The 27,178-nt window shown below is 38.7% G+C and overlaps 1 protein-coding gene across 1 annotated transcript in view; it reads right to left on the bottom strand.

Moving 5' to 3' along the window:
• The window catches only part of PAPPA (pappalysin 1), a gene marked incomplete at its 5' end in the record, with an annotated part of 252,028 nt that overhangs the window by 150,650 nt on the left and 74,200 nt on the right, over positions 1 to 27,178 (bottom strand). Inside the window, 2 exons of the mRNA XM_084793333.1 lie at positions 14,602 to 15,097; positions 25,487 to 25,608. Of these exons, the coding sequence (XP_084649459.1) occupies positions 14,602 to 15,097; positions 25,487 to 25,608 (618 nt within the window). The remainder of the gene's footprint in view (positions 1 to 14,601; positions 15,098 to 25,486; positions 25,609 to 27,178) is intronic.

The following is a 27,178-nucleotide window of genomic DNA, read 5'->3' as shown; positions in this document are numbered from 1 at the left end:
GATCCAGAGGGTCCTAGAAGCCTACAAGTAGAACATTATGACAGGCAGATTTGGGCACAGGGGTCCCGCTCAAACTAAGGCACCAGCCAAGGACAATACAGGCGATAAACCTTAAACCCCTACCCAGATCTAGACAATGGACAGAACACTCTCCACAGTAGAGTGGAGAGTGGGATATTACTTTCTCACATACTCTGGTGCCTCACCTTTGACCATGTCCCCTGGAGGGGGAGACCTGGTGGCACTCAGAGGAAGGACAGCAGGTTACCAAGAAGAGACTTGATACCCTATGAGCATATACAGGGGGAGGTAATCCCCCTCAGGAACAGTCATAGGGGAGGGGAATAAGGGGAAAATGGGAGGGAGGGAAGAATGGGAGGATACAAGGGATGGGATAACCATTGAGATGTAACAAGAATAAATTAATAAAGTAAAAAAAAAAAACAACTCTTAGGTAATGGGATTACCTTAACATAACATTTCACTCTGTTTTGTAATCCCTTGTTTATTGGTCCAGTTTTCATGTGAATGAAGTTTAGCTACTAGATGGCTGATAATGGTAATTAATTTTCTGTTAAATTAATACTAGACTAGCTTATATATGTGACCTAATCTATACTCTTTAGGAAAAAGAAAACTGGGCTTCTGGGAAGAGAACTTTTCATTTTTGGTATTTGGATCTTTTAGTGTCCAGCTCATCCTTTAAGTTTCATGTAATGGACTGTGATGTACCAAATACAACCTTAGGTATGGGTCTTGGACCTCTCTTTGTTGTGCCACAGAGGTTTCATTCTCATTTGTTAGCCATCTATTTGATATGTGACCTTGCACTAGAAGTTGAGGACAGAGAAAAATGAGGTAAATACTACCCATCCTCTACCACTGATGAATAATATATTTAAAACACACTAGTGTTGCCTGACAGAGTATTTAAAGTCTTTAGAGAAATGATGGTTCTAGGTTTGATTCGCACCTAATCTAGAGTCCAGGCTTACTCATAATCAATTGCTCTCTTCATTCTTACAGAGTTAGATTAAATGCATTTAACACTGCTGGGAGTTCCAGGAAAGTTTCACCCCTCCTCATTTTTCTCTAATTACAATGCACTTACCATCCCTCCCAGTCCAGCACTGAATCATAACAACTGTATTCTTTGGGACGCTGTATGTGTGAGATCATTCTAGTCGGTGCTTCACATACCCACTCCAGCACGGGACTGGCCAAGGACCAATGTGATGGAAACTAAAGAAGAGGGAAAGTCATGGGCACTTAAGTCTTTACAGTTCTCAAGGCCGCATCACAGTCTTGCAACCATATTGTCTCCTTAGTGTTTTCTGCCACCTTGTGCAAGACGAAGCAGAACCACAGCCACTCTGCTCGAGGGCAGAGCTTGGGCTCCACACTGGGTGCTAGCTTGTGAGCCAGATTTTATGATTCCTAGTTCAACGTTTCAAAAGTGATGTCTGAGGTTCCTGTCTCACAGACATGACATAAACCTATCAAGACCTGCCCTTGTGGTTCTCAGTGTCTCCAAGTGTACACTGAGCAGAGTTTGTCCACATCTTTCACCAGCTCTCTATGTGAGATTAACTTCATCTTTTCTCACATCTGTAATTGCAATGGCATCTGTTCTTTCCCTTTTTTTCCCTCTTCATCTATTTGTTTTCATGAAAAATCAAGAATTCAAGAGGCACAACCAAGTCTACTCTATTCTATCTATGCCCAGGGTAGATAGGAAATAACAGAGACATATGTAAACCCATTGTCATTTGATTTCTCTAAATATTATTATTGTTGTTGTTACTATTATTATTATTATTATTACTATTATTATTATTATTTTCCAAGGAACTTCTTTAAGAAAGCCAGTTTGGGACAGGTAATAATTTTGTTAGCTAATGTCAAGAAAAACCAAATACATCATTCTAATAATGTCTGGGAGATTGAGAAGAAAGAATAGCATGGTCCATGAACATCTGTAAAGGAGGAACTACTAGCACTGTTTGAACCTGTGCTCTCTCTGAAGTCACAGAGTTACTTTTTTCCTTCCTCAGAACTGCTTCTAATATGGCAAGAGGCTCCTGACCCATAGAGACCTGTATAAACTCACAGAACTAAATATATGGATGCACCACTTGGTTCTATATGTTCCCCTCACATAATACTGATGGACACTCACTGTAGTAACATGGTACAGCTGGTGTGATGTGACCCATCAGCCATCTCTCTAAAGTAGTAATATTAAATCGCAAATCCTTGAGCACACCTGAGCAGAATCATTTCGGTTCTTATCTACAATTCTAATAGACAGGAAGTTTTGTCCTATTGAAGTTTATTCCCACATCTATTATGAGCAGCTCAAGTGAATGGTGTCTTAAAACATCATAACAAATTCTATGAATAAATTCATTGTGTTTTCTTTGGAGGAGGGGTTATAGACATCTCTTCAAGGCTAACTTTGTACTCAGTATGCAGCCTAGGCTGGTCTTAGATTCCTGGTCAGCCTGAGTGTTGGGCTTATAGGCATGTACCATGCCCAGCTTTAAGGGGTTTTTTCTTTGATTTTACAGTTAACAATAATATAAACTAAGTGTCTATTTAAAAATATTAAATAAGATAAATATTTAAAAGTGTTAATCATAATAACTGATGCTTAGCCACTAAGTATAGATGTGTATTGTACCGTATTCTTACTTGCTGCAGTGAAGCCTACTTTTCTCTTATGGGGTATATAAAGGTCAGTTATATACTTCTCTGAGTATCTTCCCAAAATGAGGGAATCGTTTATCTTGTGGGTATACCAGGATTTTAATATACAGAGAAGAGTTTAACATAGCCAGTTGCTAGAGGTATGAAAATTAAACAGATTATTTTGCTTTAAACTATTTGCTTTAAAAAATTAAATAGGTAGATGATGCTGTATGAAACAGCAATTTTGTGGCTATGGGTAGGAGCTGTTTAAGAGAAACTTAGCATTGTATGAATAGAAATGGATTTGGGTTATGAGCCAATAGGTCCTGTATATTTAATAGCCCTGAGCTGAGCATATGTTTGGGTAGGACTTCTCTCAGATATCTCTAACATGATACACTCAAAAGCAAGGTCTATGTATGCCTTTCTCCATAAGAACTAGGCTAAATTAAAATCTATTTCTTCTGTTTCACAAAATGACACGTTACTCATTCTATACAGACAAACCAGAAACTCAAAAGTCACTCATTCATCAATCTCTACATAGCTTGTTAGTAATCAGGAAGTCTAGTTAACCTACCTTTAAGACGTATTTTCAAGCCACTTGCTCCCTTGTTTGGTCTTTAGAAGACTCTGCCCTATTTCCTCTATTTTTTATTTTAATTTTTTATTAATTTATTCTTGTTACATCTCAATGGTTATCCCATCCCTTGTATCCTCCCATTCTTCCCTCCCTCCCATTTCCCCTTATTCCCCTCCCCTATGACTGTTCCTGAGGAGGATTTCCTCCCCCTGTAAATGGATTGAGCTAGAAATGATCATAATGAGTGAGTTAACCCAGAAGCAGAAAGACTCAAATGGTATATACTCACTTATATCTGCATACTAGCCCAAGGGGCATGTCCCACGAAAGCCTTCACTTCCTCTATTTTTATTCACCAAGAGTAACATTATGAAACAACTAGGCTGACCTTCAACTTTGCTGAGTCTTTCTACTTGTAGTGAACAAATCCAAACTCAACATGAACCATCAGACCCTTCATAATTTGACCCCTGTTTATGTCTCTAGTCTCTTCTTCCTTATCCTATGCATTTTTAAAGAGGGCTTTTCTATTATGACCTCCTGTAATAAGATTCCTCAGTTCGTAATTATTTTATGAACTATTGTTCCCATTAGTTTCCTTGTGACATTATAAGATTCGGTACGTGATATCATCACATTTTTTAAAAAAATCGCCTTTATTTGTGAGGCTCGATGTCGGCATTCTAATTGTGTAGAGGTCAGAAGCAACTTGTAGGCATTGGTTCTCTTCTTCTATCATATGGTTTCCCGAGTCTAACTCCGGTTGCCAAGCTTGGTGATTAGCATCCTTACCCGCTGAGCCATCTCACCAGCCCAGGAGTCACATATTATTAGATAAGTGAAGGAATAAATGATTGAGCGTATGAACAGATTTACCATAAAAGCTTCATGATTCTTCATTTAACTTCTGTTGATCTGTTTCCCTACATGTATATGAGAAATTGTAAGAGACACCTTTCTTTCGTAAAGCAAAGTTCTACCCCCAATTGACTCAAAAATTTAGATTAGTGATTTGGTGGTGTTCACCATAGACAGGGGAGGGTCTGTTCATGTTGTAAAATCATGAGGGTAGTACGATGTAGTCAGTACCTGACTGCTGCTGAGCTTGAAGACTGTTCAGTTCTGCTGAGCCCTTTTGTTTATTTTTATATTCTCAGAACTCACATTTTATTCTGAGGGATGCTTGGCTAAGGACTGGTGAGCAGAAGTCATGCTCAGCTTCCAGATACAGAGGCAGATACCACCCACTACGCTTGGTTTCACCTAGGAGCAGTGGTACTCATTCTGGAATTGAGGAGACAGTTCTCACCCCTCATACTGACCCTGTGCCTCGCTGAGCAGCACCTCTGAGCATGGCAAAAATCCTCCTGGGCAAATGTGGGAGAAGGCCTCCTTCAGAAAGAGGTTCAGCCTAAATCCTCCATGACAGCAATGGGTTACTCGGAACCTTGTTGGCCTGACAATATCTGGGCCTCCTTAATCCTCCTACTCTTCATTTATTTAAATGTTTAAAAGGTGATTTTTGTCCTCACTCCCTTTTTCCCCCTGATTCTGTTGCTTTTGGAATCAAGATTCCACTATTTTTATCCAGCTTTTCCATCCATCAAGATACTACTTTGTACTTTGTCAGCCATCACAGCAATGCTTAAAGTCTGTACCTTTGCCAGGTGCAGCTGTTGGGAGTCGGGGTTGGGCAAACAAGTAGATAGAGCAGTTAGAGCTCTATTAATTCTAGAAGATTGAATTAACGACTGTCCCTCTGACTCTGTAAATTCCTCATCTAAAAATCAGATGCGCTAGCACCTAAACTTTATTACTAGACTTATAAAAAGTAGTAGGTGTCTGTGAGGTGCTCACTACATGATGGTAGTGATATTCAACACTGATACCAAGAAATGCTGCTGTTCATACTAGTACACATGAGGGTGGTTATCACGGTGACTAAATTTAGGTTTTACTGAGGGCAGCAAACAGATTGGCTCGTGTTACCTATTTTATCTTCAGAACATGGCCTGCTTCCCAGCACAGGGAGTGCAACAAAGAAGTGTTTGATAAATACATCAATCCATAAAGGATGACTCAGAGTAACCACTTCACCAATGCTCCTTCCTGTTTGACTCCCCAGTTCATCTTGATCCTAACTCTACCAACAGAAATGAGGAAAGGTTGACATTACAATCTCTGTTTAATAAAAGGGGCGATAGAGATATGAAGAGATGAAAGATATCACTATCTTGAAGATATTAGTATAGATGTCTCAGAACAAGAAATGAAAATATTCAGGAAATATTTGAAAAGATGTTCAACCAAGGATGAGATATGCCATTTAAAAGTCATGTTCATCCTGAGTGAGGTAATATAGATCCCTAAAGACATGCATGGTATATAGTCACTCATAAGCAGATATTAGCCACGTAGTACATGATAACCACACTACAATACAGAGACTGATACACCACCCGAGGACCAAATGTAATGTGGTCCTAGATCCTCTGCTCAGAACTAGTAACACAGTCTGCTTGTGGGTCCCACAATGTGGGAAGTAGGGACTACTTCTGACATGGATACTGGTCCTCTCACATTGATCATTTACCCCTGGTGGAGCTGCCTTGTCAGGTCACAGAGGAAGAGGATACAGGTAGTACAAAGGAGGCTTAATAGGCTGAGGTTAGATATTAGGGGAGGAGGGCTCCCCTTTCTGAGGACTAGAGGAGTGGGAGAGGGGGGATGAGGGAGGGAGGGTAGGATGGGGAGGCAATGAGGGAGGAGGCTACAATTGGGATGTAAAGTAAAGAAATTAAAAATTTAAAAATAGATTGGGAAACATTGAGTAGTCAAATCCATAAAAGGAGAACACAGTAGACTCAGCTTAATATTCTTGCTCACTGAAGAGAGATTTCTGCTCCTGAATATGAGAGTTCATGTAACTTCATGTTAGATACCACTGACTCTAGCACTCATGTCATAAAACAAGAGAACCGGGGAAATAAAATTTTTAATTAATTAAATACATCTTGCTATCCTGACACCAATACTAGCCATGATATTATTTGTAACTGTCTGGTATTGGCCCCTTATCAAGCCCCACATACCAAAATAAACCAGATCTTTTATTATCTTTACTTCCAAGTCACTAAAGTAATTTGTGAACCAGAAACTAGTTCTGTTTCTAATTTGACATTTTGTTGGCTGCATATTTATTTATTAAATAAATTAACAAAAATCTCCTTAAAAAATAAGACATGCTAAACACACCAAGTGGGCAAAGACCAACCATTTTTAATGTATCAAAAAGTACACAGTGGCAGTGTGGGGTTGCAAGGCTTGTTAAAAGACACAATACAGCTTGTATCATGAAGCTGGGAAGCAAAGAAAGTGTTTGTGCTAGCCTTTCTCCCTTTTCCCTTCCTATTCCATCTGTTTCCCCAGAATATGGTGTAGCCCACATTCAGAGTCAATGCTTCCCCTTCAGTTACTTATACTCAGATGTGTCTTTTGCTAATGTTTTAGGTACTTCTCAGTCAAATCAAGTTGTCAATCAGAATCAACTAGTAACAAATTCAAATCTCCACCTTAACAGAGAGAAAGCTTGTTTGAAACATCAAAACACTCACTCTTCACCCATCAGAGTGGAGACTTACTTTGTTTAAGACATCCCATGGTGCAGTGTATTAGAGGACTCTATTTATGCTATGATGCACCATGTGTATACAGACCACTGATGGGGAAATAAATGAATTTAATGGAAAAAAAACCAGCAAGTGAAGTGCACAATAGTTTGCACTCTTGGAATGCTATATGTGATGTCTACTAAAATGGAAAAGGTCTTATTTCCAGCAGTTCTATTTACCAATATTGAACCTAGAGAATTCTTGCGTATTTGTGCTTACATGGAAATTCACACAAAATACCCACTGCTGCAGATTCACTAAAGAAATAACATAGAAAAATAGACTATTATTTGCTTACTTATATGTAAGTAAAAAAAAAAAGAAATAACATATACCTAAATCTTTAGAGGGGCCTGACTACATAACCTGGACCATATTAGTTTTATTTCTTTTAAGGCACATGAGAGAACAGTTTAAATAAACAGCAAAGTGATATCAACTGTAGGAAAATGGATAAAACTGTAGGAATCACATTGAACAAAGTAAGCCTGATTCAGGAAATACTACAGCTCCCCTTTTGAAATACAGACAGACAGACAGATAGACAGACAGACAGACAGACCTGGAAGTCAAATGAAAGCTATTTGAAGGTCAGAGGAAAGATAAGGAGAGAGCATTAATGGAAAAGAGAACACTGTATAGAAAGAGAACAAATCCTAAATGCTTTCTTTCATATGTCAAAACCATACTTAAATATTTGCACTATAACTTGTCATGGAGAGAGATGTAGATATAGTAAGAGTTGAGAAAGCAAAAGTGGGTAATAGGATGAATATGAACAAAGTATAATAATATGCAAATATAAAACTGTCATAATAAGCCCATTATTTGTGTAATGATTAAAAATGAACACTAAAGATTTAGAGGCTGAGAAGTGATAGATTACACCTTTAGTCTCAGCACTTAGGAGGCAGAAGCAGGTGGCTCTCTGTGAATCGAAGACTAGCATGTCTACAGAGGAAGTAAGTTCCAGGGGAGCCAGAGCTACAAGGCAAAACCCTGTTTCAAAAATGAAACAAGAAAAAAGTATAAACTAAATAGATGAGTCAAAATGCCCTTATTTCTATTTCAAGGTTTTACATTTGGTCTGTTCTGGAGGTTGTACAGTTTAATTTCTCTACAAGTGTCCATCCATCCATCCATCCATCCATCCATCCATCCATCCATCCATCTATTCATCTATCCATCCATCCACCTATCCTTCCATTATCCTGTTCATTCATTCATGCATTCATTTCTCATTCACTGATTATTTTCATCACTTTCAGTGGACACAATTTGGTTTCCTTTATAAGTCACAGCAAATTTCAGTGAGCAAACTTTCCATGTATTTCAGTTCTGTGTAGATTTCACTCTAGAAAGCCTTCCTTTCCTCTTAATCCAGGCTTGCACCATTCCTGAGTTTTCCCATGGTCCTACTCTGCTCCTCATACCATGGAACTTTTCATTTATAATGATGTCCATGATTGCTGTCTGTGTTTTCTTTACACTGGGGAAAAAAGGAGTCAATAATTGATCAGAGTTGAGCCTAGTCCAAACATAGTGAATGGAAGAGAACAGACAATAATATTTTAAATGAAATGTGTTACTGAAAATGGTTATACTGAACTGAGACTATGTAGGGAATGAATGAGTGAACAAATGAATAAATATAATAACAAAGTGGATGACTGGATAATAAAGAGAGAACCCTACAAATAAATAGGATCTAAAAAGAAGGAAAGAAAGAAAGAAAGAAAGAAAGAAAGAAAGAAAGAAAGAAATTAGTGACTCAGCTGAAGAGCAATAGAAACAGCCTGCAGGAGCCACCTGTGCCTGAATTGGGCTAAATGGTGGCTTCAGTTGGCATCACATTTCTGTTTCACCAAGTCATATGAATACTTGTTTCTTTTTATCTTTTCCAACTGCATATTAAGAATCAAAGCAAGGACTTTTTAAAAACTCTCTTCATTATTGCATGCCTAGCAACTAGAAAATATCTGGACTCAAGTGAAAACCATCAAAGTAGTCACAGAAAAGATAAACTGATGAGTGAATGGGCTCACAATGATCAGCACGAGTTCTGAGCATTTGGACTCCAAAGGAAGAATTTGGGATCAGATATGTAGAATTCTGGAGTCAGAGTTACAAGAACACCCACCTACGTGCTGAGAACACAATTCATTTACTTCCAAATTGAAATGATAATGCCAGGGAGATGAGACACAATAGTCAGCTATAAAGTTGGAATCATGACAGTCTGAATATGAAAGAATCAGTAAATGCATACAATGGGCTACATGAGTAAGCACGTTGGGAAAGAAGAATGTGGAAGAATGGTTTTGCTTTAGCATTTGAAGTGAATATGAGAAGAGAGGCACTAAAGAAGAGAATGACACTTAATAGTTAATAGAGCCACCCACTTAAGGAGCTTCAGATCTACCACTTGCAAGACCTGTAAACTCTATCTTGTCCCTTCCCTTTTGGAGTTTCAAACCATTATCTATAATTTGGGAATAAGGGGATTGTTGTAACTGTTAAGCTCACTGGTGTTATCCAAGTGAAGCCTTTAGTGTCTGACATGCACTCAGTAAACACTTAGTAAGTTTTAGCTTCTTTGATTCTCTTTGCTGGTTAAACTCGACCCATTATTCCATCCCAGATCTAATTTTTTTAAAAAAGGTAGTGCAGAATTTGAAGAATTTATAGTCTAGTTCCAAGTTTAGATCTCACTTTTTCAAGTTTTGGAGTCAGTCTTCCACCAGAACATCATTTCCATAGATAACACTGCTTCCCCGCATAGCCTGAGAACTTTGAGAAATTAGCACCACTCCATCTTCATTTCCAAACATAGAGCACAGCACCAAATCGGCAGCCAGTGAATGTTTGTTGAATGACTTGTTAGATAGGTGAAAATGACAGATGCAAAGAATAAATGAGTGAGCAGCTATATGCTCGTCTGTGTTTGATTTGACACCACATTATTCATCTATGTATCTATGTATCTATCAGCTACATCATCTAAATCTATCTATCTATCTATCTATCTATCTATCTATCTATCTATCTATCCATCATCTGTTAGTTTTATACAGAATCTTCATCCTGAGAGAATCTCAAGACTGTATGAAAGCCAAGAAAACTAACCCTTCCAGGGTCACAGAGAACTGGATGTGTAATGTGTATTCTCTGATCCCAGCAGCCGGCCACAGGAGCTGAATGTTGGCTAGTGGCCTCAGCCTTGTATTCCTGTATTCCACATATTGTGCTTAGAAAGCTGGACAAGTCAGTGCAAATCTCAAGCTTCTAAGCTGTACCTTCTGATATGAGTGTGTGATAGAGTGTTTTGGCAGGAGATTTTAGAATTATATCTGGGATTTGAACCTGCCTGTGTGTTTCCTAGCTATTCAAGCCTGGACACATCATTTTGAAGTTTGACTTTCTTACTTGCTTTTTAAGTGCTTAGAATGCATTTAAAGCACATGAACAATAAACAATTGTTGTTTGTCACAAGTAACACATTTCCGTAAGGTTTTCTGAGCCAGTTAGAGTGCCATAAGGACTAATTATTCTAAATAATTCCTATTGAATTCTTTTAGTGCAAAAAAATATAAAACTCACTTTTCATCTAAATTACTTTCTTTGTGTTGATTTGTCTACAGAGAAAATCTTAAGTGTTGACCATTCATTTTATATTTTATAGGAATGAAAACTGAGGCCCAAAAGGTGATCCAATGTGCCTTGGTGTCACAAGCTGAGTTAGTTTGTCAGCTATTAGAAAAGTTGATGCTGGCCCTTTAATTCTGATAGTTTCAGTTCTCACACAATGTAGGGTTTTTATAAGAAGATGGAACCATTCCACGTTTCTTTTTTGTCTTGGCCAAAAGTAATCAGTCTACCAGAAACTTTTGTAGAGTAAGCATAGAAGGCTCTCTCCATCAATGCCATACCTTAGGAAACTATCTCTAGTGCAGATAACAGAAAGAATAAATATTTTTGTTGGGAGAAAAAAATGGAGACTAAGGTCAAAGGGAATCATGTAATGGGTTGAGTCAGAGAAGAAAGAAACCCCCTCCTCACTTCTCCAAAACAGCTTTTATATAGAACTTGTATAAAAGCCAATTTATTTGATATGAAAAAGTTTAAAAGCAGCAAACTCTCTCCCTCTCACACACACTCACTCTCTCTCTCTCTCTCTCTCTCTCTCTCTCTCTCTCTCTCTCTCTCACACACACACACACACACACACAAACTTTCTCACACTTAATTGCAGTAGTGTTCAATATTCAAATGACTGAAAGATAAAACAGGAGTTGAAATGGTAGATGGACATGAGGTGATGTGCTTTCCTTTTATTCCTCAGTGATTCCAAACATATTCAGCTGAAAAAGCCCAGACCAACCCAGCATTGGTCTCCAACAATTTTTTCTTACTCTCAAGGGAGGCACAGAGTCGGTGGTGGAGAGATTGCTCAGTGTTTAAGAGTGTTTACTGGCCTTTTAGAGGACCTGAGTTCAATTCTCTGCCCCCACATGGTGGCTCTCAACCTTCTGTAAGAACCTTTCTGAAAGATTCAATGCTTTCCTCCAGCCTCTATAGGCACACATATGGTATACATATGTTCCCATGGCAAAACATAGACATAAAATAAAAATAAATACATTTAAAAAAAAGGAAACAGGAAGGCTAATCAGTACCTCAGTCTGGCACTTGTCACATACTAGAGACTATGTTTGGCTGCCAACTGAAAACAATGGTACTTTAGAGTGTGGAGCTGACAGTGATGCTTTTGGATATGAAGTGGCATGGGGACCACTGCCTCTGCTACAGAAGCCAGGGGATGCTGTCTCCTCAGTGTCCAGGTTGAGTGCTTTCAGTGAAGAGGCCATTCTGAGTGGTTCTTGGCATTCCAAGTAAATAAGCCTACACAAACTGCCTTCCACTCATATTTGTAAATTGAAAGAGTAGCTTTGAGAGTGAAAGAAAACTTGGAGATTCCTGGGCCTTAGAGCTCACCAATAGCAGTGGCTGTTAAACTTTAACCAGGCAGAGAATTACCTGGAGAGGCCCTGCTCGTGGCATTTCAGACTCAGTAGGCTGGCCAGGGCTTGCGAACAGGTTCCCAAGTGAGGCTGGTGCAGCTGATCTATAGCCACACCCTAAAAGGCTGCTCAAGAGCAGTGGATCTGAAACTGCATCACATATTATAATCATTTCATCAGATGTGTACAAGTCCTGATCATCAGGCCTCAATCTTACTATTGAATCAGTACCAGGGAGGAAGGTGGGAGAAACAGAAGGCAGGAATTGGGCAATTTAAAAGGATATCAAAGATTTGAAAGCAACAGCCTAATTTAAGAACCACAACTTGAGTACAACCTCCATCTTATAGAACTGAAGCAATTAAGGAACAGAAAGATAAAGTGACTCATCCAAGATCACAGGATGAGTAGTGGCTTAGCAGAGAACAGAACATAGGGTCCTTTTTCTTCTGTTTCGTTCCCACAATTCTGCACTTATCAGCTCATGTATGTCAGTTCTCACGGGCTCATAAATCAAGTCAAAAGATGAAAGCCATCTGTAAACTGAGGTTTTGAGGCATCTTTTATTTCTTTCTCCTATTATTTTATATAAAAAAAACTTAAGTGGCTACAAATTTACAGAACTTTACCACTCCAGGAAAGTGACAGATAGATCAGACAGGGTTATGGAATATTTTCATGGAAAGACAATGTACTTAAGTTACAGTCTCAAACACAAACCAAGTGCTCCCTCTGAGTTCTCAAACAGATGTTCTCCATCTCTCATTCAATGAATGGGCAAGGTTTTGCCTGAGATGTGCACATTAATTGCTGGCATTTAAAAGGAAGTGCTGGTAAAGTGTTTAAAAGCGGCTCCGTCTCTTAAAAAGATTAAAAGTTTCCTTGCAGAATTTGGTTTCCATTAATGATTGGCTTCGTAAATATTTTCGAGTGCACACAGTAGATATCATGTCGCATATCATTTTAGAACCGAATAAAGGACCACACAAAGCTTGTAGAAGTCATGCAGGTCTTTCATCATACAGAGGAAAAATGAGGGCTCAGAGAGAGAGAGAGAGAGTAACCAATTTACCTAATATTAGTAAGTGGGTTGAGTAGGGCTAAATATGAAGCATCTGCCCCCTGAACTTTGATCCATTATTCACAATGTTCCCCACCAGGATTTCTCGCACATAGGACGTCTCATACAAGGTTTGTTGAATGACTACACCGTCTCTCACACTCAAATTAGGGAGCTAAGCCTCAACCACATTTTTAAAGATGAAAATAGAAGTTAGGCTAAAATTTTCACAGAGCATAAATTGCATCCACTGTCTTAGGGTTCAATTCCAATCTCCGCTCACCACTCCATAAACAAGGGACCTCATGTCTGAGATTCTCTTTTCTCCTTCTTTGCAAATTGATAATGATTATAGGGCTGTGGGTGTCAAGTGGATGAAATGAATAGGTGACACTGACTTTGTTATAGCCTTCTGTCTGGTAGACAGGACTCTATGGTTTGGATCTTAAATATCGCCAGAGAGTCCATGTATCAAAGGTTTCGCTCCCAGTGAAGTACAGTTTAGAGGTGGAAGCTTTTGAGAGGTGATTGGATCACAAAAGCTTTGACATTATAAAAAGGTTAATATATTCATGGATTCTTAAACTTATCTAAATCTTATTGATATCTGGTGAATGGATCCTATGATGAAAATGAAGGTCTCTTTACTTTACTTTCAGGACTCCATGAATGAAGCCTCTCTGCCATACAAAATGCTCTCTGCTGTGATGTTCTGTTCTACCTCTAGCAATGGTCATTTCCAAAAAACAATGGACCAAAAGTTCTGAATTTGGAGGCAACATAACTTTCTCTTTGATTTCCCTCAGGTTTATTTATTTACTCTTGTCACAATGACAAAAACCACACACAGAGACCCAACACTAATGACCTCATCACAGACATCTTTTGTATAAGACATATATTCTGAAGATGTAAAGAAAATGCTAGAAAAGTGCTTAAAAAGTTAAAGGCAAATACATTGAGCATCTTCTTTTCATCCGAGAAAAGAAGCAGCCATGGATCTGTACAAATAAAACTCTTCAATGATCAAAGGAGTTAGGAACGCCTTTCTACCCTCAGGAACTAAAAGAAACAGAAAGATTGTGACTAGAGTATTCAATGTCTAGGAATGTTCTCATGCAGGTGCCTAGGCATGTGCCCAAGACCCACAGAAACTTCTGCAACCATCACCCTTTTCATACGCTGGTGAAACAATCAGAATGTGCAACTCTACCTCACTTTCATAGACAAGAAAGGCCTCAGTAAAGTTCAGCTCTCCCCTTTTCATGAGTAATGAAGGACTTTTTCAGTTTGCCCTGTTTGCTCTTGAGAAGACCAAGTTTTGGCTAAATAAGTAAAGGTCACTGAGAAGAAATGTCACCACAGCTGGCCATTTTGCTGCCACCAATGACCCTGCCCCTTATAACTCCTCTGCCTTATTAACACATATTCTACACTCAACACTGGGATCCAAACTCTAGAAGTAAGTTTGGCTAAAATGAACTTTCTCCTTCTAGAACAGAACCTTCTGCTTTTCTCCACATCTCTCCCCAGCCCATCCATTTCATCAGCTCTTGAGAAAAAGAAGGTACTCACATGTCCATGAATCTTCTGCTGAGGTGGAGCAATGAGGCTACGTCTTCCTGGAGAGGTGGGTCCCGGAGCACTTTATACTGCAGCGGTTTACACTGCAGGCAGAGTGGGCTGTCTACAGTGGAGGTCAGCATGGCGGCATCAATCTCCATGTATTGATCAAGAGTATAGATCTGGATGCCATATACTTCCTCACCCACATCCCGGAGTCTGATGGTAAGTGGGATATCACAGAAAACATTTTGAGGACCCAAAGAGATATTCTTTCCACTGACGGTCAATAGTTTGATGTCATTGACAGCTCCACTAGAGTCCCAGTCAATGGAGACAAAGGTTACCCAGATGGTCAGAGACTCGGGTACCAAGGGGTAGCGGAATTCTAGCTCTAGGTAGCAGCTTTGTGGCTCCGAGCAGAATGGAGGGACTGTGTGTGGGTTGACTGAATTTGGACTCCAGGTTCGGACACTGGATTTACAGAGTTGCTCAACATCTGGATGACCTATGGAGGAAAGAGGTGCAAATGAGTTCTTACTTCATTATGGTTTCCATGGACCGAAGAAAAGATTTTTTTTCTGATAAGAACATAGAAGTAAAAGAGTAGACCTCAGTGTCATGGAAAATCTGCCATCTATAGAACACTCAGACCATCCCTAACCCTGCAAAACAGATCTCAGACGAGTCACCAAATGTTTGAAATGAAGTTCAAGTGTCTTACTACCAATCTAATACCCAAGCTTTTCTTCCTAAGCTTCCATTTATAGGCTTTGATGTCTTATATATAGAGAAAGAAGAGACATTTTGATGAATGTTCTTTATGTCCCATGAGCTTGTTTAATTCTTGAAGCATTCATTTTCTAAATGATGTAATTAAAGCTATTAACTTGCACTCCCAAAATACTAGGATAATCAATTTTATTCCTTCTCAAGTCCCTGATGGGGTTGAAGACCAGATAGTTTAGTTTTACAATTAAGCTTAGTTTTTTAGGGCTTAAGATGTTTTTAGGTCTAAAGAGATGTTTTAAGTTGATAATGATGAGATATGATAGATATTGATTTACATTCAGAATTTTAGAGGCAATGTTTTCTTCAATGATGTCAAATACAAATAGCCAAAACACTAAGTATGTAACATGTACATAATTCCTGATTGTGTCATGGTTTTTCTTGCTATAGGTAGTTTATTGTATGCATTTATAATAATAAAAATATATGTGTAAAAATAAAAAATGTTTAAAAAATGATATTCCTCATTTCTTCAGTGACCCATTTATCATTGAGTAGTGTATTCTTTAGTTTCTATGACTTTGTGTAACTTTTGGAGTTTTTCTGTTTGTTATCTGTCATTTCCTTGTGATCAGATAGAACACAAGGTAGTATTTCTACTCTTGAGACTTGCTTTGTATCCTAATATATGATATGTTCTGGAGAAAGTTCCATAAGCCACTATGTAGAATGTATATCCTTAATGATTGGGTAGAGTATCATGTAGATATATGCTCCGAGGTTACTTAATCTCAGTGCTTCTCTGTTTACATTTTGTCTGTATGACTTGTATACTGTGAGAGTGGTGAAGTTAATTTGTGGCTCTTCCAATAGTAGTATTTTTTTTTAATGAAATTGGTGCTCTTCTGTTTGATGCATATATGTAATATATTTCTCTCTTTTTTGACATTATAATATCTCTTGATGTATTGATTCTTTAATGAGTATGAGCCAGTCTTTCTTGTCTCTCCTAACTGGTTTTGGTTTGAAGTGTATTTTGCCAGGTATTCAAATAACTATGCCTGCTTGCTTCCAATTCTATTTGTTTGGAATAATTACTTTTTCCATCCTTTACCCTAAAGTGATGTTTTTCTTTAATGGTGATATGTGTTTATTGAAGGAAGAAAAAAGATAGTCCTTATTTATTTAAAAATGATGTAATTGAGATTCAAAAACATATACTGAATTGAACAAAGGTTTAAGCTTTAAAGTCCCTATTAAATGGGATAACTAAAACCAAAGTCTAGTGGTATCATTGACTTTTGTCCAATCTGCTTATACTTAGAAAAGCCCAAGAAAATAGCTAGGCAGAGTAGGCTGTCTACAGTGGAGGTCAGCAAATACAGGACCCACCCCTTAGACAGAGATTCCAGCAGGAAAGTAAACTATAAATGGCAGAGTTGTACAACAGACTTGAGGCCCTTTGACCTCTCCTCTTTCCTTGCCTTACATGGGATCATTCCATACCACTGGGCTTCTCTGAGTCCTGTTCATTTTTACTCCAGAACAGGGAAGTGGGAGAAGAAAAATTGTGACCTTGCTACTTTTCCTCAGAGAAAGGATGCTTCAACTCCACTAATCTCAGTCTGAAGCAACTTCTGCATGCTTCTCTGCTGAGGTCACATCTAGGCCTTCAGAGAACTCTCTTTAGTGCTGCTGAGAAAAGTAATCATAATTCAACATGTTGATCAGCTCTTATTTGCTTACGGGAGTCCAGTGAGAAACTGAAATCATTGATGAGAACAGGATAAGAGAATTTCAAGTTGTATTAGTAGCCATATCATTTGCCCCTTCAATATCACTGGGTGGTGGTGTTTGTGTTGTTGTTGTTGTGTAGGGAGTGAGCATGTTGGATATTACTAAATCAAGAAAGAAACAGGCTACCAAAAAGAGACTTGATACCCTATGAGCATATACAGGGGGAGGAAGTCCCCCTCAGGCCCAGTCATAGGGGAGGGGAGTAAGGGGAAAATGGGAGGGAGGGAGGAATGGGAGGATACAAGTGAGGGAGATAACCATTGAGATGTAATATGAATAAATTAATAAAATTAAAAGAAAGAAAGAAAGAAAGAAAGAAAGAAAGAAAGAAAGAAAGAAAGAAAAACAGTCTAATCTGAGGAATTACCACAACATAAGCATTAAAAATATAGATTTTTTGTTTTGTTTTGTTTTTGCTGTGTGTGTGTGTGTGTGTGTGTGTGTGTGTGTGTGTGTGTGAGAGAGAGAGAGAGAGAGAGAGAGAGAGAGAGAGAGAGAGAGAGAGAGAGAATATTACAGAGGAGATTGTTAATACCTTCTATATTCTTATCTTTTCCCAAAGAGGAAAAAGTGAGATGCTACAAAATGGAGATGGCAAATAGAAGAGGAAAAACAAAAGAGAAGTACTGGGGCGTGGAAAATGCACAAAGACATTTTCATATACAATACACTGAACCAAATATAATCTTAACTACAAGAGTTCTTCTACCACAACTTGGTTAGGGTTTTCCTCCACTAATAGTCACTGCTTGCTAAAAGCAGCTTTTGGTTTAAATAAAAAGCACAGTGACTCTTCAGCTGAAGTTTTTGTATTCTACAGTCCACTGTATTCTGACTCTCAGCTTTGGATTGTGATATGTGGATCTCTTATGCATCCAGTATCTTTTATCCAAGACAACAGTTTACAGTATATGAGGAACACTCCCTAGTCATTAATTAACTTAAATGACTGCCATCAAAGACTTGTAAGACAGTTAATATTTCTGCCTTTGCTTTACTGTTCTATTTTCCTCAATGTTGACAGCCTTTAGTAGTACAGTACCTAACATATAGAGATTACACATAGTAGATTTTGAACAGTATTTGGTTAACAGTAAGCAATCTTCTCTTACAAATATGGTATTTATAAAAAGAAGATGTCATTTTAGATCCTGTTGTCCAATGGTTGGTGCCAGGTGAACATGTGCTTCCCCTGGAATTGACAAGGTATAAAGTGATCATTCTGCCATCCTTGGAGAAAATGACTATCGATGGTGGGAAGCTACAGGAGAAGAAAGATAACAAATCTGTTTGGCTCATAATTTGTTTCTGTTTTCTGGTTAATCAACAAAGGGACCAAATGCTTTCCAAAGAATAAGCTACGCCTGATCATTATTTTCAAACAGGTACATATGGGCAACAATTTTAGGAAAGCTTCTACTTGTCTAGTTATCAGAGAGAGATTCTTAGGTATAAAAAGGGACCATAAGTGTCATGAAGTCCAACTTATTACAAAGCAGTAAGCCCATTAGCAATAATATCAGATTTCATACAATGACCATCCTCCTTGTGTAGACACCGCATGAAGCACTACACGCCTCAACTCTCCTCATACAGGCAGCAAGCAGACTCATCTTACAGTCGAGAAAACCAAGCCTCAGAAGGCTAAGCAATACTCTTATAGTTAATAGAATATCACTGGATAGTTCTGGACCAAGCAGTATGTCAGACTTTGAAGCAGTTATAGTTGAGTTAAAATCTCAACTATTCAGTTTCAGCTGTGTTACCAACTTCAATGCTGTCATGAAAAGGAATGAGGAATAGGAAAGAAGGTCTTGAAAAAGGGATCATAGAGACAATGGTTGAGAGAGGACATGAATTAAGATGGGTTATAGTTTCACAAAAAGAGAGTATTAAGTGGCACCAGCAGGATAAACAGAGCCCACATTAGAAAGTATTTGTATGTCACATCAAAGGACCTGATTTTTACACTGAGATAGATGAAGAGCTCCTGGTAAATTTTAAGCAAGTAAGTGACTTAAAATTGTCTTTTAAAAATAAAATTCTGTGAAAGTCATACCCCACTCTCCACTCAGCTGTGGAGAATGTTCTGTCCATTGGCTAGATCTGGGTAGGGGTTTAAAGTTTACTGCCTGTATTGTCCTTGGTTGGTACCTTAGTTTGAGTGGGACCCCTGGGCCCAAATCTGGCGCCTCATATTTGACCATTTCCCCTGGAGGGGGAGACCTGGTGGCACTCAGAGGAAGGACAGCGGGTTACCAAGAAGAGACTTGATACCCTATGAACATATACAGGGGGAGGAAATCCCTCTCAGGAACAGTCATAGGGGAGGGGAATAAGGGGGAAAATGGGAGGGGGGGAAGAATGGGAGGATATAAGGGATGGGATAACCATTGAGATGTAACAAGAATAAATTAATAAAAAATTAAAAAATATATACATAAGATGTGCAATACATTAAACATAAGTGGAACAAAAAAAATAAAATTCTGTTTAGAGAAATAGATGCTACCTATTTATCAATCATCCATTTATCTGTCTATTCATCCTCCCATCTGTCCATCCACCAATCTACCAATCCATAATCCATTAACCAAGCCATCAATCCACCCATCTACCTACCCATGCAACTATCCATTCATCAATATGTGTATCTATACATTGAAATAATAATTACAGAATCCTCAGTATGTATTCTGTATTAGGCAAGTACCTGGAAAGTATGTTTTCAGTTATGTTCTTTGTGCTCATAGATAGTCTGGTAATGCAGCAAGAATAGTCTTATGCTAATACAGAGAGTACACATCTATGGTTTGAACAAAGGGACCATTGGATATCATGAGTTAGTGTCCCTGAGGAGGAACAAAGATAGGCATGTGTTGGAAACTGATTGGATATACGGTTGTGAGACACAGAGAAGAACTAAAAAAAAGAAACAAAGAATGGAAAGAAAGAAGGGAGGAATTAAGAAATTGAGGGAGAATAAAATGATAAAGGGGCAAAAGGAACAATGGAAAGAGAGGTACAAGGTCCTGTTAGTTCATCATTAATACATATCATTTTGTATATTTAATAACTACATGAAAAAGCCCATGTTTATATAAGCAGTCCATGAGAAATAAAGTCACAGACATGTACAGAAATCTATGCATACACACATCTGCTGATTGAATTTTCTATTTACAAAGATCTATACAGACATTCATTGTATGTCTAAATATATATATATATATATATTTATTGCAGCTGTTACATGAACACAGATACAGTGCCAAGATTTTTTTTCAGATAGATGCTTCAGCACACCTAAGATCTTCTAGGAAGAACAATGGAGCAAGCACTCATACAAACAGGAAAGAATGAAAACAGGTGGTGCCACATGCCAGTCTCTCACATAAAGTCCAACACTTGGAATGAATTTTATACTAGGAGACATGATCTTGAGTGGGATTTGTGTCAGATTCACCCATGTAATTTCTGGATTATATATGTAACATGGTAAGTACTTTAAGAAATATGTACCTATGAAATATAGACTTTGCTCTGGGAATATAACTGTTTTCTGGGTACAGAAGTGAGTTGTTTCCTTTCTTTTTCATTTTGTTGTTGTTATGTTTGTTGTTTCTACTGCGGAGTAAAGTGAATTGATTGCAGTGCATAGCCAACAGTTGCCTTAAAAAGGACAATCTTTTGTCTCACTAATATGGAGTTAGGAAAAGGCATTACAGTTTGATTGTTCATTTTGCGGGTCAGATATGTTATGAGAACTGTAAGAATGTCAAAGTTGCAGAGTAGTTGGTGGCTGCATGATGAGGAATACCTCTTTCAGTATGCCCCATACTTCTTTTTTCAACCCCACAGATATGTCTGTCATGGCTCATGAATTTGGGAGTTTTCTGTTAGTTTAGGATATCCCAAAAATTTTTAAATACATTTAATTAATTAATTAATTTATTTATTTATTTTGAAAATTATGCAAATGAATTTATTGTCAAAATCTATTGATCTGTACACAAATATGGAACACCATTCGTATAGTGAAGGTGAGAGTCAATGTACTATCTCCTCACCTTTTAGTAATAAAGAAGGTGTTTTTGTTGTTTGTTTCTTGTTTTTTTGTTTGTTTGTTTGTTTGTTTTTTTCATTTGCATTTGCTGTCCTGAATGGGATTGTAGACCGGGCTAGCACCGAAGTCACAGAGACCTGCCTGTGTCTGCCTCTCCAAGAGCCATGACTACAGGCCTTCATGCCTAGCAATAATTTTATTAATTTATTCATGTTATATCTCAACTGTTATCCCATTCCTTGTATCCTCCCATTCCTCCCTCCCTCCCATTTTTCCCTTACTCCCCTCCCCTATCACTGTGACTGAGGGGGACCTCCTCCCCCTGGATATGCTCATAGGGTATCAAGTCTCTTCTTGGTAGCCTGCTATCCTTCCTCTGAGTGCTACCAGGCCTCCCCATCCAGGGGACATGGTCAAATATGGGGCATCAGAGTTCATGTGACAGTCAGTCCCCACTCTCCACTCAGCTGTGGAGAATGTCCTGCCCATTGTCTGGGTCTGGGTAGGAGTTCGAAGTTTACTACACGTATTGTCCTTGCCTGGTGCCATAGTTTGAGCAGGACCCATGAGACCAGATGTGCCCATCATAATGTTCTTCTTGTAGGTTTCTAGGACCCTCTGGGTCCTTCTATTTCCCTATTCTTGCATGCTTATCTCACCTAGAGTCCCAATAGGATGTCCTCCCCTCTGTCCCACTTTCCTGGTGAGTGAAGACTTTCATGGGACACATCCCTTGGACTAGTGTCCAGATATAAGTAAGTATATACCATTTGACTCTTTCTGCTTCTGGTTTAACTCACTCACTATGATCATTTCTAGGATATCCCAAAATTTAAACACATAAAAATAAATGAGTTGAAAATGAGTTGGGAGGTGAATTATAGAGTTTGGCTCATGGAAAAGTTTATTTCTTCAAGAATAGTAAAAGGGTGTGAGCCAAATGGATCATGGAGTGTATAATAGGATGCTCTAAGAGTAGAACAGTGCCTTTTCCTGTCAGGAATGTAGTAAATGCATATAGGCAGTCCCAGTAGTCTTTAGTAGCTGGAATCAGCTTAGATATTCAGGGGTCCCCACATTTCTACTTGACTATCAATTGCAGCTCACCCTGTGAGAGAATCAGGACAAACCAAGCGCAGTTTTTACTGACTGACACATTTGGTTTAGATGAAGGTGTGGAGCGACTGGAAATCACATTACTCAAATGAGTAGAGTGACCAAGATGATTTTCACCAAGGATGATCCCTACTGATATGCCTCCCAAATAGCTTACAACACGGGCTTTTCCCCCCTTCTTACTGCCTCAGGAATCACCCTGGCATCACCAAGGACATCACCCTGGCATCATCTCAGACATCAGTGTGGCATGACCTTAGACATCACCCCAGACATCACCTTTGCTTACCTGAATTCTAGCAACAGGCAAAAACTGCCTACTTCTCATCAGGACCTTCATCCTTTAATTTATTTACCACGGAGCAGCTTGAGTGCTCTTTGGAACCTGCACACCTTTCCATTTTGCCTGCATTTTCTAATTGCAAAACTTCTATCAGAGATATTTATACATGACTCCTGGTATACAGGTACTTAAAAGGCACACAAACCAAAGACCTCTTATCAATAAGTCATAAAAATTACTTTAAAACTGTTTTGCTATAGACATACAACATTGTTGCTTATTAAAGTCAAAAAGCACAAAAGCACTAATGACAAGAATATGCTTGTCTGTACATAAAGAAAGGAAACTTGGCTGAATATTCAGTATCACAAGACATAGAATATCTGCAATGGCTTTGCACATTTGACTGATATTTTGATTTTATAATCATGACTGCTGAGAATACTGCCTTGTACAAAATGTTATACACAACTGGCAGAAGTATGTGTAGGGCCACTTCAGAAATTGCTGGAAATACTGTTTTAAGTTTGAGCCAAAACTCAGTTAATTTTTAACTGAAATTCAAATCAGCAACTTGAGCATCATAAAAAATAAATATTTTAACACAATACATATCCTGATGTATGAAGTTGATGTATGCTGAGACATGATAATAGGGAAACACGAAAATCTTTGTTTTTTGTAATTATGTCACTAGTTTTATATATGAACACAGCCACACTGTCCTTAATGTCCAATACTCTTGAATCTGAGGTGTTGTGAGGAAGTATCCATTAGCATTAGTGGTGCGAGGGCATGAACTGTGTAGGGTACAGGTGTGTTCAGTGACGTTGTACAATGCAGCACAGGATTGTATTACCAGAGATGCCTCGGATTCATCACATATTTGTGAATTAATTTTTGGTGGTGAAAAGTCCAGAAACCTCCAACTTTTGTAAAATTTTCTGCAATGGCATTTCATCCCACAGTTCATAGAGGGGTGATCCTCTCTGACCTAAGGATATGACATCTTCTCCCTGTTATCAGTAGGAATCCAAGCCCTTATGTGGGCATTATCCACATTATCAACTGTCCATATTCTGACACCCTCACTGTGCTGTTCATGCTGGAAATCCAAATAAATACACACAACATTATTAGGAGCTTTTGTTTGGGTAGCTTATATTTATTCATAGATATACTATTGTGTGAACAGAGACATTGTAAAGCTACAAAATGTAGAGTGCACATGCTATTATCTATCAGAGGACTAACAACAGCTGATGCTCTGTAGTCCTGGAAAGCCCCACCATATTCTCAGGAGAGAATGGAAAAGAAACAGTAAATGATGCCATAATAACTAAAAAAAAATAATTCTGACTTTGAGGACACTCTGGACCACACCTAGGAAACTTCCCCTCTTTAAATATTAAAAATACTTCAGTGCTCAAATGTGTTTAGTGACATTTAGTGGGAAGCCTAATTCTGCAGTCCTGGGTGAAATCTTTTCTTCTGTTAGGTCTTTAGCCCTCTGCTTCATTCAGCATGCCCTCTTCTCACCACGTGGTCAGTGCCCACTTGCTCAGTGCATTTCTGGTGAATTGCCAGCATAGCCTCACCTGTGCACCTATGACTGTTCCCAGTGTTCTCTTCCCATTGCATCTACAGAGGAAGATAGTTACACTCTATGCTACTAGGCAAAGTGTCCTCAGGTGTCAGAGATGCTTAGTTTCTTCTTAGTGGGTCTCATTTGGGTGAAAAAATTGTGTCTGCAGAGTCAAGGATAAAATCCTAAAGGAGTGAGACATGCCACAGTGAAGAAGATCATTGAGAAGGTTCTTTCACCACATGGGGACTGGAGCTTGATGACCTCAGATGTCCCTTCCAAGTCTTACAGCCTGTGACTCTATGAGGCTGAACGAAGGGCTTCTCCCAGACATTCCACTAGCTTTATATTCCAGATATATTTATTTAGAGTTCCCAAGTTCAAATCTCATTTTTATTTTAAGCTATTTTAGAAAATAAAGCACAGGGGCATCAATTTTCAGCTTCACTTTCCTCTCTGATCCTTTTCTTTTGCTTTAGTCTATCTTTGGCTTTTCCTTTTCAACTCTCTTTCTAAAAATATAGAGGACAGAGAAAGAATTCTCACTGATGCCCTACAAGTGGATGGGTTCTGCTCCCTTTGATGAACTGATGTCATAGTGTCTCACCCAGTGACTATGGACACCATCTGACCTGCCCTGAAGCTTTGTGGGACTGTGTGGGGACAGGATCAATATACAAATATCCCAAGGCAGGGAAAGGGAAGTGTGATATATAAAGGAAGTCACAGGTTCACTGCCAATCTGACTTCAGGGTTAAGTGACAAAATGCAACAGTTAGAATTTGGTAAAGTTGTTTACTTCTATAGTACACAGGACTTGTTTTCTATACAAAAGAACTTGGTCATTGGCTTCTGAGAATACCTGAGAATACCCTTTGTACATGGCAGGATCTGATCATGGGTGGAGATTAGAACAGTGCCAAACAACAAAAAGGATACATGGGAAAAATAAAAAGAAAGAATTGTGATACATACAAAAATGACTGAAGAAGAATCACAAATGATTTATTTTTTGAACTCTCCCAATGTAAACAGTGACTCCCATGTGACCTGGCTGTACCCATATAGGTCTGGAGTCTGTTAGTTATATGAGCACTTCCATATATCATGTGCCTTGGCCCGTACTTAATATTTTGGTGACTTTGATACATCATATGTAACATGAGTATGGCATACACAGAAGAGTACATGTGCTCAAAAATACTTGTTAAAGTAAAGAATGCATGAATAATGTTTAAGAATGTTAAAGAGAATACAATTCCATGTACATAAAAATTGTTTTCTGTATACCATATTTTCCAATAAGTATCTGGCTTACCTTCTGCTTCTCGAGGACTCCAGTGTCCTGATGGTCCACAGGGCATTGGAGAGGAGGCATTGAAAGCATATTGCACCAGGATTCTCCCTTCTAGGCAAAGGTCACATGCTGATCCCAATTCTCTAGGAGGCCAAGGAAAGCAGGGAAATACACCGACTTAGGAACAATTGAGCAACTGATGGGGTGGGGGCAAAAGCAATGTGATAGGGGATACAGTCCGTGTTTACTGACTTTTTCCCACGATTATGCCAAGGAAAAAGACTATAAGTAAAATCTCCTATTGGTGCAGGGTTTTTTTTTTTGGTGGCTGCCTTGATGCTGCATACACTCCTCTGATGTCAACTAGCCCAGAACCAATTGGCTAGAAGACTGCTATCTGTTGTAATTTTAATTGCATCTGGCATAAGAAGCTCCACCAAGAATCTTTTGGGTAGTTGAAAGCGCATCATTTGCCTCATTTTGTCCTCAGAAATGACTCCTTTAAAAATATTTTCCAGGTACCCACTATGTTCAAGGCATCAGTCTGCATCACTAAACATGAAGAAGGTGTGGTTCCTTCACCAAAAAAAAAAATGAGTGGGCTGGATGAGATGATGCCTGAGAAACCTTCCAGCCCTGACATTCTGGGGATGAGTGAGTCACTCGCAATTTAATGGTCAAAAGCAGTTTCTTTACTATGCCATCTAACTCATTTTAACAGCTTTTCAGGGGGTGAGCCAATCTCTCAATGGAACCAGTCCCAAAAATGGAGTATTATGGTGGCTTCCCCAATTGCCTTGTGTATCTGGATTCAATCTCTTTCTGGCTAAAACTGTGTCTGGGTTTCTACTGGTTCGCCAAATTTGGCATCTGTAGGAGGCAGTTGTGGAAAGGACAGTGGACCCAATCTTCTATATTCTCCTGTACCAAAACAAAACAAAACAAAACAAAACAAAACAAAATCCTGCAAATCTGAGTGGCCTCTGCTGAGACTCTTGACAATGGAATCTCTAGATGATATTAAGTAATGTCCCAACCAACCTAGGGTTTCTCAATGATTTCTCTTCCATCATTCCTAGAGAAATCTGAATGATTTTGCTACTTGAAAGGACAGAATGACATAGACAAATCTCAGGTTTTAGGATTTCCCATAACAAGAAAACTTTGTGGTTCTAGGGCGATAGCCTAAGGAACTACATATACGAGCATCATAGTTTACTGGTGTTCCCAGGGAGGGGCCAGGAAATCACCCAAAAGCCCATTTTCTACAGGTCATGCTCCTGCTTAAACCTCTTGAGTGATTCCAACATCCACTGACTGTAACCTCCTCACCATGTTAGCTTTGCCTTTCCCTACCACACTGGGTCATATTAGGCCACATTTGCTGCTTTTACCTGGCTGACATTTCACATGCTATAAGGTTCACCTCTATGAATATGAAATATGTTCCTATCATAAATCCTGAGGCTTTTGATAACAGGATCCACAACCTAGGCTTCTTTTTCTGTCTTAGTGTTCAGCACATAACACAAAAGTTGGCTAGCATATGTAGTTAAATGGATGAACTGGTGAGTGGATGGATACATATTAGTCACCAAGACACATGTATAATACTCATGGCTAAATTAAACTAGATCTTCAAACAGCATAGTAGAAGGTTTTAAAACACCCATTAACATTTGGTGAAATAAGAGGATATTAAACATCTCAAGG

This window comes from Acomys minous (genome assembly GCF_964271855.1).
Source record: "Acomys minous genome assembly, chromosome: 1".
Classification (NCBI taxonomy): domain Eukaryota; kingdom Metazoa; phylum Chordata; class Mammalia; order Rodentia; family Muridae; genus Acomys; species Acomys minous.
This window is presented reverse-complemented; position numbering and strand designations above follow the sequence as displayed.